The sequence below is a fragment of the Cetorhinus maximus genome, chromosome 18, assembly GCF_964194155.1.
Source record: "Cetorhinus maximus chromosome 18, sCetMax3.hap1.1, whole genome shotgun sequence".
NCBI classification, from domain to species: Eukaryota; Metazoa; Chordata; class Chondrichthyes; order Lamniformes; family Cetorhinidae; genus Cetorhinus; species Cetorhinus maximus.
Genome location: NC_135896.1, coordinates 42,039,758 through 42,058,318, shown reverse-complemented (window position 1 = coordinate 42,058,318; position 18,561 = coordinate 42,039,758). Strand labels below are relative to the sequence as shown.

Below are 18,561 nucleotides of genomic sequence, written 5' to 3'. Positions count from 1 at the left end.
TACCACAACTAAGAAGGTGCCAAGGTGAGCTAAATTCAATGGTTTCATTTATCAAATATAGGGCCCATATAATGCCACATTGTTACATGTTCACCACTGGCCCATCTCACAACTCATTTACTGCTGACCATGCAAACCCATATGGCACATATTACAGCTGCTTCAACATATGATTAAAAACTTGACACGGTCACATCTTCAAAGATCTTCATACTTAAGAGTATTTTGACACAACTTAATTGCATGATGAACTATCAATTATTAAGACCCAGATTGGGCTACAGCTTTAGCACATGTCTGGGCTGTGTGCTCTTTCAGCTTATAGCGTGTCAAGACTTCCTCGCAAGTTGCAAAACAAGATGGGACCTAACATAAGGCAACAGGTCCAAACAGGAGGAGAGTATATGGCAAAGTCACACAGAATAACCCTGTCTATAAGATCATCAAAGAGGTAAAATAAGGTGAAGTCACAGATCTCCCCTATTCTATGACAGAGCACTATCCATCTTATTCCCCTTTCCATTTACTCAACAATCAGACATGCACACAACTGCAAAAATATTTATGGTCCTGTAACAGATTCTGTTGCAAGCTGTGTCAAGATGCCAAACCTGGCTCACTGAGTCTGAATGTAATGGGTTCAATTCCCAATTCAGAGGTTTGAGCAGGCACTTCAGTACAGTACTGAGGAAATGCTGCGCTCTTGGAGCTGTTGAAGTTCTGTCATTATTTGAAGAAGAGCAGGGGCATTCTAATTTCCTGGTCAACAAATATCCCTCAACCTACATCACCAAAAACAGATTTTCTGGTCATTTATATCATCACCCTTTCTGAAATCTTGTTGCATACCATTTTACAACAGTAACTATGGTTTAAAAGTACTTGATTAGCAATCAGTTACATTGGGACATCCTGCAATCATAAAAGAGAATATATAAATGCACAATCTTTGTCAGAAATAGGAAAGGAACATTTGTCATAGTTATATCATAGGTAAGTCTGAATCAGCAGCCTTTCAGTATACTCAGTTGGATAAGAGAAGACAACTACTCACAACACAGAATCCATCACACTAAGATCAGCAGCAGTGCCTACACACCTTCTGGAGGATCCAATTACCATAAGAACATAAGAAATTGGAACAGGAGCAGGCAATTCGCTTTGAGTATGCTTCTTCCATTCAATAAGATCATGGGTGATCTTTTATCGCAGTTAAACACCATTCCATACTATCTCCTGATGCTCTTAGTATTCAAAAATCAGTCAACAACTGAACATCCACTGCTCTCTGTGGTAGTGAATTCCAAAAGTTCACAGCCATTGGACTGAAGATATTTCTCTTCATTCCTAAATGGCCAAACCAATATTCTGAGATGGTCACTTCATATTTCTCTGCATTAAATTTCATCTGCCACATGTCCACCCATTCCACCAGACTGTCTATGTTCTTTTAAAGTTCTACACTATCCTCCTCACTGTTCACAATTCATCCAAGTTCACATTGCCAACAAATTTTGAAATTGTGTCCTGTACACCGAGGTCTAGGTTATTAATATACATCAGGAAGAGCAGGGATCCTAACACTCAGCCCTGGAGGAGCTCTACTATAAAACTTTCTCCAGTCCAAAAACATTTATTGACCACTACTCCCTGTTTCATGTCACTCAGCCAGTTTCATATCCATGTTGTTACTATCCCTTTTATCCCACGAGCTCTAACTTTGCTCACATGTTGGGATTAGTAGATTTTTATGGTTTGTTGATAATAATCATTCCGTAATATTTTTCTTATGAAACTGTAATGACTGAAAAGCATGATGGTTAGCTTTGCTGAAAAATGTCATTTTGTCAATGTTGAAATATGTGTCTGTGTGTGTTTGTGTGTGTGTGGGTGTGAGAAACCACTCACTGAGAAAGAGGAAGTTATGCAGGTTGAAACTTTGCAGGCTTTAACATATTTTATGCTTGTAAATTTAGAACTAATAATATATTATGTGCACTAATATACTGAAGTCTATTTGAGTTAATGCTTATTTTATTATGAATTTTCCAAGGCCATACTCTGTTAAACACCTTTGTGTAACAACAATGGAAGAGATAAATGGAGACCTTAAGCCCTTAGCACTTGCTTGCAGAAAATAAAGGATAAGATAAACGTGAAACTGAAAATTTGGCGAATTTGAGCTATTAACAGAAATGTGAATATTAGAACCTTTGGAAAAACAACAAACACTTGCTGGTGTTGGGGCCTATGTGTTGGGGCATAAGGGTCCATGGACGATCAATGACACCAACTTGATCCAGTCACATTGGCCAAGACAGAATATTGTGAGAAATGGATGTTTTTTAAAAATATTTTTCAGGAGTATTGTGTTATTCTGTGAAGAAGGCTGTATGTGTGTGTGTGAGTGTGAGTGTGTGTGTGTGTATGTGTGTGTGTGCGTGTGTATGATTTAATTAAGCTGGGTAGAGATTAATAGGAGACAGAGTGTCTGGGGGGTTTAAAACATGAAAAGGATAGAGGCGTTGGGTTTGAGGTACAAGTAAATATGTCGGATTTAATATTTGCATTTTTAGAAAAGTTGAATTTGTTTGAATACCAAAGGGAAGTCAGAGGTAACAAGAAACATGTTTGGATCTTGAAGGAGTTCCATAGGTAAACAGAAGTGGGGATGTTATATTTTATTGATCCAAAAGCAAAGACAAAATAGAGACATGGAAGATTTTATATTTGAAAGGATTTGAGTTTCAAAGAGGTGCGAGAACAATGGAACCTGAGATGAAAGGGGAAAACAGATATTTTAGAGTTACTCTAGCTGTGTGCTATTGCTGTTTGAGCTTCAATTTGAGCTGCTGGGCTGGAGCTGTGAGATGTAGCCACTGGAGCTATGGCTGGAGCTCTGGGCTGGAGAGGATGCAGTTTGAATCAGCCACTCAGTCAAGCCAGAAAAGTCTTGGGCTGCAAAGAGCAGTTTTTTTTCCAAAGTTTGGGTTTCCACAGCAGAGTGGAAGAAAGTTTAAGGGGTCGAGTGGTATGCCTCTGTTAAAGTTACAACAGTTTACCTTGGGTAATATTACTAGATTTTTATAGTTAAGAATCTATAAGGGCGTGTTGTCTGAAAGTTGTTTACTTGTGGGTCTGATCAAGTAGAAAGTCTTTTTAGGGGAAGGTTTTGTAAGACTAAGTTTAATTGTGCAACTTTAATCTTAAGTTTTCTTTTATTCTTGTTAATAAAACTTTTACTTTTAATTTTTAAAATCCCAAAAGTGTTACTGGACTTCTTGCAGCTGAGATTCTCATTTTCAGAATACAAAAGAAAAGGCTCTGGCCTGTAAACCAAGTTTCCCTCTGGGATTTGGTTTGCACAGAAATTATCATCGGTTTTGGTTATAACACTATAGTCTAATGTGGCATGGCAAGGGGCTCTTGATGGAGATAAAACAGAGGGGCTACAAAACACCATTGTCACACATCTAGAGGGAGAAGACAGACTCCGGTAACAGAAGAGAGCAAAAGAAGAAGAGAAGACTGCCCCAGAGAGGATGGAAGCAAGAACCATTGGATCTGAGTCTCGCTGTATATCTATTGCTGTTGTTAAGTAGTAACTTTGTGTTTCTGTATGATACTTAATAAACTCTCTGACTTGATTAAAAATCGTGAATCTATACCTTGTAGGTCAGCATTAGTCAAGAATCCTGAGTGAGACAGGTCGGGGTATGCTCTGTCTCACATAGATTAATATATCCGGGGGACTCTCCCTCCGTGATATCTCACACATAAGTCTGTTGTGTAGTGCTCCTCAGATGCCTTTTGGAAACCCATACACCACATCAACAGCATTACCCTCAACAACCCCCTTGCTTTACCTCATCAAAAAACTCAAGCAAGTTAGTTAAACAAGATTTGCTCTAAACAAATCTAAGCTGGTTTTCCTTAATTAACCTACATTTGCCCTGAACACTATAAATGCTAATTGCTGTAAACCTGCCTACCACTTGTCTTCAACTGTACCCTGCACCCCCTCTCTCCTGTAGTTTAGCATCCTCTGCTTTTCTGTCTCCTCCCCCACACTCTCACACTACCCCCCACCCCCCACCTTGCCAGTGCACACCGCACCCTCCCCCCCACCTCCACTCTCACAGTCACCCACAGCCCCCAAGTCCCCACCAGGAGAATTTCCCTTATTTTCTTTCATAAGATTTGGTGGTTATGCTGAGTGTGAGAGAGAGATGGAGCAGAGGCAACACAGAAGAGGACATGTTACCCAGGTCTTGCTGCATGCTTCAATATCTGGGGAGTTACGAATGGTACAGAACACTTTGCATGTATCAGCAAACATCCCCATCTCTGACGTTATGATGAAGGGATAGTCATTGATTAGGCAATTAAAGATGATTGGGCCTCGGGCACTGCCATGAGGAACTGCTGCAGTGATGTCCTGAAGTTGAGGTGATTTGCCTCCAACAACCACAAACATCTTCATTTCCGCAAGGTATGACTCCAACCAGCGTAAAGCTTTTCCCTCTGATTCCCATTGTCTTGGGTTACTAGATGCCACATTCGGTCAAATGCTGCCTATATGGGCTATCACTCTCACCTCACCTTTGGAATTAGATTGGCTAGGAGTGTAGCTAGTTCTGGAACCTCACCTTTAAGAAGTGTTGGCTGGCTTTAAGTGGTGCAGATTAGATTTAAGTGGAGTTAGTTGGATCCCCTGCTGAGGTGCACAGCCACTCAACTGCATGTTTAGCGCTGACCTGCATAATTTATATATCTAATGTTGCCCATCAGTGCTCCAAATTGAAAGTAATATGGGCATCTCATCAACCCAGTTATAATATTACAATTAAGTTCCTCCCACTTCAGGTGGAGCTTCCTGTGTCAGGCGTATACACCACCGTGTTTCAAGTGAATTATGGGTGGAGATCCAAAGGAAGTGATTTCAACCCAGGTTTTCCCCTTTCCCCCTGCCCCACCATAATCCTTGAATTGTGAGCAGTTATGGAGGTGAAAATTTGGGCCATTAACTCACATAGGGCAACAAGCCAATAACATGAAGGAAGTAGAAATGCAAATTTGGCATTTATTTTTGTGAAAATAACCATAATATAAAACAAAACAATTATGCAGCATGACTCACCATTTAAATTGTTTTATAAAAATATTCAAATTAAGGCTTTTCTTAGGGTCTAGAAATGTGACCTGAAAGAAAGAGCAAAGACATATTTTACAGAAATGGTAGGGATCCCAAAATTCTTTCCATAGCATATCTTTTTTTGATTTAGAGACAGTTTATAATATAACCTGATGTATAGCTTTCTGTTCAGTTATTCTGAATAATAATTTATTATGCAATCAGTTTGAAAGATTAATTCACTAATACACCTTCACAACATATTGTTTTTGATTTATACCAAGCAGTTTAGTAAAATAATTTCACCAGGCCAAAGTAGTTACAGCATTAGAATATTGATTATGAAAGGAATATTGATACACCTTTGCCAGGTGTTTGTAAATAGATGCACAATGACATTATTAATCATGCAATTATATCATTATTTCAGCTACAATGTAATTGTTCTGGTGCAGTGTTATGAAAGTGTAATAATTTTCATAATATTTTTCTGATTTATTGTAAAGTAGGTTTATGGGGGGTTGTGTTTTTCTGTATGTGTGTGATTTAATTACATTTTGTAGCCAAGCAGACTACAAGTTGAAGTTATCAAAAGTAAGGTGTAGAAGTGTCTTTAAAATGCTAAGTAGGTATACATGGTTGAGGACTTAGCATGTAAGGTGTGAAGGGAATTTGCATTTTTAGGTAGATGAAGGGAAGTTTGAATTTCAAAGAGGTTAATAAGAATATGAGCAACATGAAAGTTTTTATATTATGAGAAAGGTAAAGTTCCAAAGACATAGGGAAACAATGGAATTTGCATGTTAAAAAGGGAGAAGCTCATATAAAGGAGAATGAGCCTATGGCCGAGATTTTCCGGCCCCATCACGGGTGGGACCCACTGCTGGCGAGGGGGTGCCCCAGCCAGAAGTCTATCGACTTGCGGCAGGACTGGAAGATCGTGGTGGTGGATGGGTGCAGAAAATCCCACCCTATGTGTCAGAGATTATAGACCTAATAGAAGTATATGAAATAGCCTTAATGAAGCCTCTAGTATTTGTGCAGAAGCCTGCTGTTTACAGAAACTGGAGCTTGAGAAAAGCCATTTGGAATTCCACTATCTATGGTATTGTGTTAATTTTCTGGATCTGTTTAAAATCTCAAAATCTATTTTTGGACTGTTGCCTTAAAGGGGGTGTAACTCGGAGTCAGGTTAATTAGGAATTTTAGGAGATATTATAGTAGTAATTTGTAGTCCTATGTATGTGCTTGAAATCTTTCTTTGTGGTAAATATTTTAATTCAGTTTTTAAAAAATCTCTAAGAGTCTTGATGGACTTCTTACTTCTGAATTCAGTGCACACATCTTGAAATAAATGCAAATTGCAAAACCACTGCTTCCTTCATGGATTTGATCTGCCTGGCACACATCACCTGCCATGTCATAACATGCAGGAAATGTTCCAATAACTGATCTTACACAAAAGCACAATAAAATGACAATATTGTTTTATTTAACATATACAAGTGTTATATATAGAAAGAAAGAACTTGCAATTATATAGTACCATTGACATCCTCAGGATGTCTCAAAGCATCTTACTGCCAACAAATTACTTTTGAATTATAGTCACTGTCATTATCTACACAAATACACCAGTGAGTTTTCTGCAAAGCAAGATTCCACAAACAAGCAAGTTATTTGTTTGGTGGTTTTGGTAGAGCAATAAATACCAACCATGGCACCTTCATTGCTTCATTGCTCTTTAAATAGTGCTACACCCTCTTTGATGACTATCTGAGAGAGCAATGATCCACTTTAACACTCAGGACAGAATTTTCCGCCCCTGCCAGAGGTGGGAATCATGGTGGGCGGGTGCACTAAATGTAATGATGGAAAAAGTCAGTTTCCCGTTGGCGGGAAATTAGTTTAGAATTTTGTTCTCCTGACTTTGATGACGGGTTAAAGCCATCTGAGTTTCGTGCTGATCTACGTCGGGAACCACACTTGCATTCATTTACATCTCATGAATGCTCATTAAAAGGCCAACTCACCAGAATTACGTTCCCCCTCCAAATTAAGTGGCCCAATCGCGGATAATTAGAATGGTCTGTTTCCTGACTGTATGAAAGTGGAGCATACTTGGGCGAGCTTCACTTCATCAATAACTTGGGGGGTCAGTAGATGTTGCTTTTGCCTACCTTCAAGAGCATTGCTGCATATTGGGTGTCTGTGTCACAAGCTGGGGCAATGCTGGGCATGGGAGACAAGACCAGCGGGGAGGGGGGAGACAGAGGCAGGACTAAGCACGGTGGGGGTATGGAACACAAAATGTGAGAGGAGATGGAGGCAGGACAAGGGGGGGTAAACGAAAACAGAGGGGGGAGACAGAGGTAGAACTGGGTAGGGTGTGTGAAACACAAGAGGGGAGAGGGGAGACAGAGGCAGGACAAGAGGAGGAATCAAGAGCAGAGGGGTGAGACAGAGCCAGGATTGGGGGTGTCTAGGAACAGAGTGGAGTAGTGAAGGACTGTTCTGGGGCAAGAGTTATAAGACTGTCCAAGGAAGAGTCAGGGACTGTCCTGGGGCTGAGGCCATGCTGCCGGGGCCATATTTAAGACACTGTCCTGGGGTTGTACGGGCCATGTTAGAGGGCTCTGCATGGCACGTACGTCTTTGTCCCGGTCTTGGGCAGGGTAAGGCTTCTCTGGGCAATGACGGTTGTGCACAGTATGGTGTGCAGTGCATGGTCAGTCGCCTAAGGAATTTGGTCCTGGGGGCTTGAGTCATGGTATTATGAGGCAGAGGCACGGTAACATTCAGGGGAGGAATCTGGACCCTTTAAGTTGGTAGCTGAAAAGACATGGGGGGTTGTTGGATGGTCTTATTGAGAGGAAAGGCCTCAAAAAGTAAGGGCACATGTACACATGTGGTCTCAAGATGGGGACATCAACATTAAAGAGTTCGGGGGGAGAACAGAAATATCCACATGGACAATGATGAGGTCAAGGGTAACAGATGGAGGCTGGACAGTGACAGGTGGAAGGGGAATTATGAAGTATGGAGAAAGATGGGAGGAACTTGGTAGGTGATGAGGGAAGTTGGGAGCTGGCCTCACGGATGAAAGTCAGCAGCAACATTTTCGACCTCACACGAATAACACAATTGAAAAGACAAGCTAGGAAACAATTGACCGGTGAGTGGTCCCGAGGTGTGTGTGGGAGGAGTTCAGTGCGGCAACTTTTGGCCAATTGAAGGGGTACCTGATAAATGTCCTGCACGGCTCAGCTAAGTGCTGGACTCAAGGGTCAAATGCACAATTAGTGATTTTGGCTCCTTTACTAATGTTGCACGTTTAGGTGAGTATCCATTAAGTCTAGATGCTGCAGTGACCTTAATTGGCATCTGATCCTTACAGAGGCTTGTCAGAATGGATATAGGACCAAACAATCAAGGGCCACATCAACTGCGCAGAACCAATATGGACCTGACAAGCCTCCATATTTCCAGCGCACAGGTCATGGCATTCAAGGCACCATGCTTACAGTCAGGACATAAGTGCAAGGATTGGGTATCGATAGATATTGTCAAGGCCACTGGAGAACAATCACCAGAAGCCTGACAAAGGTTCCTAAGACTTGGATCTTTTGACCCTAATGAAGACCCTTGTTATGAATGTGCAGGCATATCTGAGGGGAAAGCTCGGCCACCTGTTGTCCTCCAGGCTGACCTCATCCTGCAAGGAGTGGCCTTGTTATGCCATGTACAGACTGAGGACAAGCCCATGTCCAAATGCAGCAAGACCTGGACAATATCCAAGTGGCAAATAACATTCACGCCACACGAGTGCCAGAGAGGATCTAACCATCGCCTCTTGACGTACAATGGCATTACCATCACTGAACCTCCCACTATTAAAATCCTGGGGGTTACCATTGACCAGAAACTGAACTGGATTAGCCATATAAATACTGTGGCTGCAAGAGGAAGTCAGAGGCCAGGAATCCTAAGATGAGTAACTTGCTCCTGACTCCCCAGAGCCCATCCACAACTACAAGGCACAAGTCAAGAGTGTGAGGGAATAATTTCCACTTGACTGGATGAGCGCAGCTCCAACAATACTCAAAAAGCTTGACACCGTCCAGGACAAAGTAGCCCGCTTGATTGACACCCTGTCCACAAACATTCACTCCCTCCACATCTGATGCACAGTAGCAGCAGTGTGTACCATTTACAAGGTGCACTGTAGGAACTCACCAGGGCTCCTAGACAGCACCTTCCAAACCCATGACTGTTACCATCTAGAAAGACAAGGGCAACAGACACAAGGGAATAGCACTAGCCGGAAGTTCCTGTCCAAGCCACTCACCATCCTGACTTGGAAATTTATCGCTATTCCTTCACTGTTGCTGGATCAAAATCCTGGAACTCCTTCCCTAGCAGCACAATGGATGCACCTAGACCATGTGGACTGCAGCGGTTCAGGAAGGAAGCTCACTACCACCTCCTGAAGGGCAATTAGGGATGGGCAATAAACGCTGGTCTAGCCAGTGATGCCCAAATCCCATGAATGAATAAAAAATGTCAAGGGCTAGAGACTGCATTCCTGCCTTGCATATGGAGGGAGAATGTTCAACGGGAGCTACCATTGATTGCTCAATTGTATCCATTCACAGATATACGCAGGAGTGGAGAATGCAAGCTGCACGCAATGCTGCCCTTGTTGGTGGCTAGGATTAGAATGAGGAGAAGAAGGGCCTGTCACTGATTGACACAGCTCAGGGAAGACCATTAATCCCAAGGATCAAGAGCCAGCGGGTCCCCAGGAAGTTGCAGATGCTGATGAGGAGGGGCCAAATCCACAAACACATTTGGCGCGACCAAGGGTCTTCAGGAGACACAGCTCATAAATGGAGATGAGTGAAAGACAGTGCCGCAGGCGCCCTCACTCGTCTAGGGATGAGATAGCTCATGTTTGCCACATTCTCTGTGAGGAAGTCAGCTACATTGACTCGTAAGGCAAACAGTGCTGGTTGCTCTGAAGGTTACCGCCACATTGAACTTTTTTGCAAGCTATTTCTTCCAGGCCTCCACTGGGAACCTTTGTAAAATCTCACAATCGGCGACACACAAATGCATAAGGGAGGTGCCAGATGCCCATTTCAGTATAGCTCACCATTACATGCAGTTCTGCATGGATGACACAAGCCAGGTTGCCAGAATTGTGGGATTCATTGTGATCTCAGGATTCACGCAAGTGCAGAGCACCATCGACTACACACATGTGGCCTTGAGAGCCCCCTGGCAGCAGCCTGTGAGATTCATTAATAGAAAAGGATTTCACTCTCTGAACGTGCAGCTCATTTCTGATCACAGAAAGCAGATCCAGCATGTTTGTGCGAGAGGCCCAGGGAGTTCACACGACTCATACATTTTGAGTCACTCCCAGGTGCCAGAGATATTTTAGGGAACTTGGGGTTTAGAGGGATGGCTCCTCAGTGATAAGGAATATCCCCAGAAGACATGGTTAATGAAACCTGCTGGTTGGCCACAGAGTGCATCTAAGGAGAGATACAATGCTGCACATTCTGTCACAAGATCCTTAATAGAGCAGATTATTGGCCTTTTAAAGATTCTTTTCCGATGTTTGGTATGGTCTGGCGGGGCTCTCCAATACTCACCACAGAGAATGTCCTGCATCATCATTGTTTACTGCATCCTGCATAACCTAGCGTTACAAAGGAAGGATGTTTTGCCGCAGGGAGATGTCTTCTCAGAGGAGGAGGACTTGGAAGGGGATGAATCTGAAGAGAGTGAGGGTTTAGCCGAGCCACATGCAGATGCTTTTGCATGGGCAAAATGCGGCGGACGCATCCTGACAACCTCATAGCTACAAGATTTCAAGAGGATTAAGGTGAAGACAAGTTTTCACGATTGAAGTTCTATTCACGCTTTGATGCAGTGGACACACAAAACCTTCATTGTCAGCATCAACATATCATTAAAGGTCATCAATCTCACAATGATCACGGAAGCAGCATAAGTCACCTTCAACCCTAATGATGGGGTCATCCTTGGAAGGTGCAATAGCCTAGGGAACATGTAGCCACTGAGGAATGTGATCAGTACTCCAATAGTGCACCTCCTTTCACAACTACACTTAATGCATTCCTTCCAACCATGGCGTCAACAATTCAGTGGGCATGGCATCCTCAAGCATCTGAAATGCTATTGTACACACAGATGCACTCATGCCAGTATGACAGCAGCTTAGCAAGGTGACGCTAACAGGAAAACATTCATCAATGGTTAGTACTTGACCGTCTCAAGAGGGAGCTCCATCCGGACAGCACCATCTCTCCAAATGCCAGCCCCCATGCATGAAAAATGCAGAGGCCTCATTTTGCTACTGAGCCCCAGGATGCCACCGGACATCAGGATGCAGTGACCTGTTACTCGACACATACACCCAAAACTGCGAGTTAGGTTTAATTTGTTATCACAGAAAGTAGCTCAGCAGGGCCATTATTGGATTTTTGACACACAGTCATGACGTTCATTGAAAGCCTGTCAAGTCTACGTTCTGCATTGGCATTTAGGAGAGACGTGGCCCAGTCAGTACTGACACAGAGTCAATGGCAACTTCTTCCCTTCATAGATCCTGCTGAGCACTCAGGAGATGTGCCAAAGCATCGCATTCAGAGCATTACAGTCCTTAACATTTTCCAGCTCACAAAGGCCAATCCTTTCTATATACCCTTAGTCAATGAGTGCAGTCACGTAATGAATTCCATATCGATTTGTGTACTGTGCCCTTACAGGAGCATTCTGTAAAGCACCACTAGGCAGCTGTCCAGGAGCAAATTACAATCCTCACAGGTAAGTAGATGGCTTCATCAGGATGAGCACACACCTGTGACATCATACACTCATTCCTCTCTAGCAGACATTTCTAATGTCACCGAGTGGAAACTACTTCAATCATTTAGCGTCATCCATGGGGAGAGTGGGAACTAAGAAAAGAATAACATTCAGCCTTAAACTTGGAGAAGAAAACACGCCGGGAGGCATGAAAGCCTATGGTATTTGATGATGAATATCACTTTTCCCAAAGACTCAGTCATAAAATAAACGTCATTGCAAAGTACACTTTGGAGAAATGATTTTAACATTCGTCATGATAAATACTTGTCATATCCACAAACTACAGACCTCAGTGTGACAGCATCAGGATAATCATTAAATTTGATGAACAATTCTCCTGAGGCCAAATAGTGTCTGTCTGACATCTGAGGGTTACATGTGTATTGTGCAGCCATCATTCTCACGTATGAATTGTCTTTGTTCATGTCGCAGATGTGGAAATAAAGGCGATTCACTGTGATGCGATTGAGTGAGAGTTAATGGAACTGACGAACCAGATGGGAGATAATTGGGAAGGATTCATTTTGTACCCTTGAATGAACATGGGTCCTTGCATCACATCAATTAGACATTCATTACCTGAGATTTGGGGAAGGATAAATGTGAACTATATTTGAAACAGTGCAGATTATATACAGTGAATGAACACTTTGTGCATTCAAAACTTCTTAATTTTAATTACCCCGTTGCTATGTTTAGCAGCAGCCCCGACATCTGCAGCAGACGTGCCAGCCTGCTGACTGCAATGCCCTGCTGTCTGAGATGACCTTGGTAGGTGTCCTCTGGCGTCCCAAGGCATGGAAGGCTCTGGCCTGCCAAGGGGCAGATGCTCTGTGGCAGGTGCCCCCTCCGTGGCCTGACCTGTTGTAGTTGGTGGGGTGACTTGTGGAGGGGATTTGGAATGGCAGGGCACCCTTGGAGGGTCCTGGATGGATGCCCCCGGGGTGCCTGGCTGGTGCCCCTCCTCCCCGTGGGTGCCCAAGGGCCTCTTCATGACTCCTTAAGGAACAGGGGCACCTGGAGGGAGGTGAAGGTGCCCCATCCCTCTCTCGCCTAGCCACTGCTGAAGTGCGCCCATGGCTAGAGTGATGGTGTTAAGGTCTGAGTGCAATTCTGACAGAACCTGCTGGATCTGGGTCTCCAAGGCAGCTGCCACCCTTCCCAGATATTTCGATGCACTCGCATGCCAGAGCCATGACATCTGACAAAACATTGACGGACTCCTCTATCCTTCATTCCAGTCTGTTGACAGCTTCTGAGAACTCTCCTGATGTTCCCCTGCCTGTTGCTGCATCTCCAACATTTCTCTTGGAGTCGATTCCAGAGGCTCATCATGGGACTTGGACTCAGCAGGGGCCTGGTCTCCAGCAGTCCTCCAAGTGTCATAAATTTCAGCTTTGATGGCCTCCACCTGCTGTTAACCAGTGTCTGTGAGGTGATAACCAGATTATCAACCCGAGCCTCCTCTAGAACTCGGACCCGTCAAGGTGCATGTAACTGCGCTGGTGGAGCGTGCAGGTGTATGCAGTGACGGGTCTTCAATAAATGGCTCCTCTGCCTCCTCGGCTGAGGTGGCCTGGGGGCTGAGGCTGAGGGGCTTGCTGGAGCTCTCCCTCTGCCTTTTCTTCCTGGTAGCTGGAATAGACAGAAGAGATAATTAGTGATTGACTAGACAGGCTCCTACATTGTAGGTCACTCACAGTCACTGTTCCCATCTTGTTGATACTGGATGAACTCTCACTGGCTTGCTGGGAGGGCCGATATCGCCCTTTGCGCAGGAATGATCTCTATACTCGGCAGTGAGCTCAGCCATCTGCTCCTCATGGGTGGGGAATTTCTCAGCTCTGGAATCCCCACTCTGGTCTTCGCACCTTCCCTTCTGATGTGGGACATCTTGTCCAGCATAAAGACACATGGATTGGCCATAAGCACTATGGATGAAAGAGCAGTTCAGAAGCAGACGTGTCTGTTGTGTGTGCTGAGCCCACCCCAGTGAAGGATTAAGGTGTGTGCAGGATGTTAAGTGAGATGCTGAGCTCTAAGTGGCTGGCAGACATGTTGGGCTGATTTCCCATCTGCTAGTAATGTGTGGCGTCCCTGTGGACTTTAACCCTTAGATGGCTTGATGCCCTTTTGAAAGTGTGAGCTTGAAGTGAGTAGGAGATTCACTTACCTGGTGGAGCACATCAGTTCATTCATTCATGCCCTGTGCTGCAGGGTGGTCCTTTTCTGTTGGCCATGGACACTGACCTCCCAGGAGACCTCCTCCCAGGCCATCGTGCTGTGGTGGGAGGACTTCCTGCCTTTCCTGGACGGCCAGGAGGTGAATCCCCAGAGAGACCTCGCTGAACTGTGGAGTGGAGGGTTTTGTTCTTTTGGGTGCCATGGTGAAGAAGAACTAAACAACACACCTGGCCTGAATGAATGTCTGTGCGGGTAACGTTTAAGTATGGCGTCAAGACCTTTGACCCCATGAGGTAACGGCGAAGCAGACGAATCCCTGCCCGCCCCGTCACAAGATTTGACAAGCTCCTCATTGATGCATAATTAATGAGATGAAAAGCAGAAAATTGGGCGGACAAATCCGACTCGCTGCCCAACGGGATCACGCCGACTTACCCGTCCTTTGATGGTGCAGCAGTGCACTGAAGTAGCAGCTTAGATTATGTGTTTGTCTCTGGAATAAAGCTTGAACCCACAGTCAGGAGGTGGGGCTGCTACCATTGAGCAAAGGTTGACATTTAAAGGATATATAATAATATGCTCAGGTGGAAATGCATTCTTACCATCACAAATTATTTGAGTTTCTCATAGAAACTATAACATCATCAGAAGAGCAGAACTGAACTGTTATATCATGCTTCCCTTAAAATAATGCATTATTCTGTAATTACCTCCTTTGACTCTTTTTTGAAGAGGGCTTGATCTTTGTCTTTTGTTTGCGATGATGTGAAGCAGAAAAGGAGTTCAATGCTGTCATAATCAGGATTTATAGAATTACTTTGGCTAAGTGACCATAAAGAATTCCTTTCTGAAATAACAAAGATTTGAAATTTTATATGAATCACTACACAGTGGGATATGTTACTGAACCGAGATTGGGAAGGTTACTCCAGTAGCAGCAAAATCCAGAAGGATTGTAGATTTTACTGTCATTTAAACTCACTTTTCTTCATGGAGTGATTTCCACCACACGCAACAAGGCTCCTTCCTGTATGGGGCCATAATGTGGCTTGAAGAAAGTATTGGCATCATTGCACAATCCTACAGCTCAGAACAGATGCATGAAAGTGGAAATGTAGTGGGACAAGAAAGTAAATCTTTGATGAAGTTTATGAAAGAATAGTAAATCCTATGAGAAATATGAATTTTTCTTATGAGGAATATTATGGGTGACACAGCATCACAGAATGGTATGATGTATAAAGCGCCTCCTCAGTCTACTGAATTCCTTATCAGAGGTGTGAGATTATGTAAATGCTGGTCAGATGTGCGATTCCACAAGTCAAGAGAAAGTTGGAAGAAGAGCCTTGACTGGGCTACTTTGTGAGTGGCGAGAGCGGGGTATAAAAGAGCTCCATAGAGAATGAGATTTCACCGCGTGAGCAGCAGGAGAGCTGGGTATTAAAGAGCTGTCAATAGCCAGTCTGTGGGTTCAGAGCCTGCATTCAGAAAAAAATCAAATGTGGCAGGACAGGAAAGCAGGTTAGTGATTGGTTTGGCTAGTATTTTCTACTTTATCTTATTTAAGCTAGGGAATTTCAATTGGGTTAAGTAGAACATTAATTGAAATAATAAGAATATAAGCACAAGCTGGACTAGAGGCATTAGTTAAGATTTAATTAATAAAATTAATTAATAAATTAAAACACAATAAGGGTGCCTGGCAGGTGATGTGTTGCAGATGAAGTATGTGGGTACTGGTGGGTGCCAGTGTGATCCACGGCAACCATGTATGTTGTAAATGTCTGCAGCTCAAGGAATTTTGTCTCAGAGTTAATGGGCTGGAGGCAGAGCTTCAGACACTGCGATGCTTTGGGGAGCAGGAAAGTTACCTGGACACTTTGTTCCAGAAGACAGTCACACTCGTTAGGCTAGGATCTTCTGATTTAGTCCAAAGTCAGGGACAGGATGGTGTGACTGCTAGTGAAGCAGGTATGGGGATCAAGAAGGTAGAAGTGGAGGAGCCTCAGCCCTTGCAATTGCCCAACAAGTTTGAGGTCCTTGCAACTTGTATGGATGAGGGCAGAGGCTGCAGAGTGGATGAGCGAACACGTCATGGCATTGTGGTTCAGGCAGCCATTCAAGTGGGGGGAACGGGAATGTTGTGATAGTAGGGGACAGTATAGTCAGGGGGATAGACACAATTCTTTGCAGCCGTAAGCATAAATCCAGAAGGCTGCATTGCCTGCCCAGTGCCAGGGTCCGGGGCATCTCTTTGGGGCCGGAGAGGAACTTGCAGTGGAAGGGGAGATTCTAGTTGTTGTGGTTCACATGGGTGCCAGTGACATTTTAAGGTTAGGAGAGAGGTTCTGCTTAGGGATTATGAACAGCTAGGGGTTAAATTCAAAAACCAAACCACAAAGGTAATAATCTGTGGGTTGTTCCCTGAGCCATGAGGAATTTGCAAAGGTTAAATAACATTGGAGAGTTAATTGTGTGTCTCAAAGATTGGTGTGGGAGAAATGGGTTTCAATTCATGGGGCACTGACATCAGGATTGAGGAATATATGAGCTGTACTGTTGGGATGGTCTTCACCTGAACCATGCTGAGACTGGTGGATTGTATAACTAGGATGGTAGAAAGAGATTTAAACTGAATTGTAGGAGTGAAAGATCACTTGAGGAGAGGTGTGGGAAATTAAAGAGAAATGATAAGGCAATAGAGGAGGGTAGCAATATGGGTAATAGCAGGACATTTAGAAAACTATAATGCTATAAGGTAGAATCAATGTGGTTTTGTGAAAGGGAAATTGTTTTTGACTAATTTATTAGAGTTCTTTAAGGAAGTAACAAGCAAGGTGGATAAAGGAGAACCTGTAGATGTGATGTACTTGAAATTCCAAAAAATGTTTGATAAAGTACCACATCAAGAGTTACTGAACAAAATAAAAGCTTGTGGTGTAGAGGGTAACATATTAGCATGAATAGAGGATAGGTTAGCTAACAGGAAGCAGAAAGTAGTGATAAATGGGTCATATTTGGGCTGGCAAGCTCTAACTAGTGGAGTGCCACAGGGATCAGTGCTGGGGCCTCAGCTATTTACAATCTATATCAATGACTTGGATGAAAGGACCAAATGTTTGGTTGCTAAATTTGCTGATGACAGAAAGATAGAATCACAGAATGACAAAATTGTTATGGCGCAAAAGGAGGCCATTCAGCCCATCGTGTCTGCACCAGCTAAGCATCATGACTTTGTGCCATTCTCCTGCTTTTCCCCTGTACCTTTGCACATTGTTTCTATTCAAATAATCATCTGTTGCCCTCTCAAATGCCTCAATTGAACCTGCCTCCAACACACTTCCAGGCAGTGCATCCCAGACTCGAACTACTGGCTGTGTGAGAACGTGTTTTCTCACATCACATTTGCTTCTTTTGCAAATCGGGGAAGTAAGTTGCCAAGAGGACATAAAGAGTCTATAATAGGATTTAGATAAGTTAAATGAGTGGGCAAACATTTGGCAGATGGAATATAATATTGGAAAGTGTGAACTTCTCCAATTTGGAAAGAAGATAGAAAAGCAGTATATTATTTAAATGGAAAGAGACTGCGGAACTCAGTGGTAAAGAGGGGTCTGGGTGTCCTTACATGAATCATAAAAAGTATGCAGGTATAGCAAGTGATTAGGAAGGCAAATTGAATATTAGCATTTATAGCAAAGGGAATAGAGTATAAAAGTATGAAAGTGTTGCTACAGTTGTACAGTGAGACCGTATCTGGAGTACTGTGTACAGTTTTGGTATCCTTACTTAAGAAGGGATATCATTGCATCAGAGCAGTTCAGTGAAGGTTCACTTGACTGATTCCTGGGATGAAGGGGCTAGTTTATGAGGAAAGGTTCAGCAGGTTGGTCCTATACCCACTGGAGTTTATAAGAATGAGAGGTGATCTTATTGAAACATATAAGATTCTGATGGGGCTTGATAGGGTGGATGCTGAGAGGATGTTTTCCCTTGTAGGGGAGTCTAGAACTAGGGAACACAGTTTAAAAATTAGGACCTTCCATTTAAGAGTGGGACAAGGAGAATTATTTTCTTTCAAAGGGTCGTTGGTCTGCAGAATTCTCTTCCCAGAGAGCAGTCGAATCCGGGTCATTGAAAAAATTCAAGGCTGAGTTAGATAGATTTTTGATCGACAAGGGAGTCAAAGGTTATGTGGGGAAGACAGGAAAGTGGAGTTGAGGGAACAATCAGGTCACCTATGATCTCATTGGATGGTGGGGCAGGTTCGAGGGGCCGAGTGCCTTACTCCTGCTCCTATTTGTGTGATCTTGTGGTCTTGTGTTCTATGCATATCCCAG

At 43.5% G+C, this 18,561-nt stretch overlaps 1 protein-coding gene across 1 annotated transcript in view; it reads right to left on the bottom strand.

Moving 5' to 3' along the window:
- Nucleotides 1–18,561, bottom strand: part of LOC144693568 (inverted formin-2-like) — a 35,601-nt gene that overhangs the window by 14,287 nt on the left and 2,753 nt on the right. The window contains exons 5-6 of the mRNA XM_078563410.1: nucleotides 14,932–15,068; nucleotides 5,141–5,202 (exon numbers count right to left, since the gene is read on the bottom strand). Coding sequence (XP_078419536.1) covers nucleotides 5,141–5,202; nucleotides 14,932–15,068 — 199 coding nt within the window. The remainder of the gene's footprint in view (nucleotides 1–5,140; nucleotides 5,203–14,931; nucleotides 15,069–18,561) is intronic.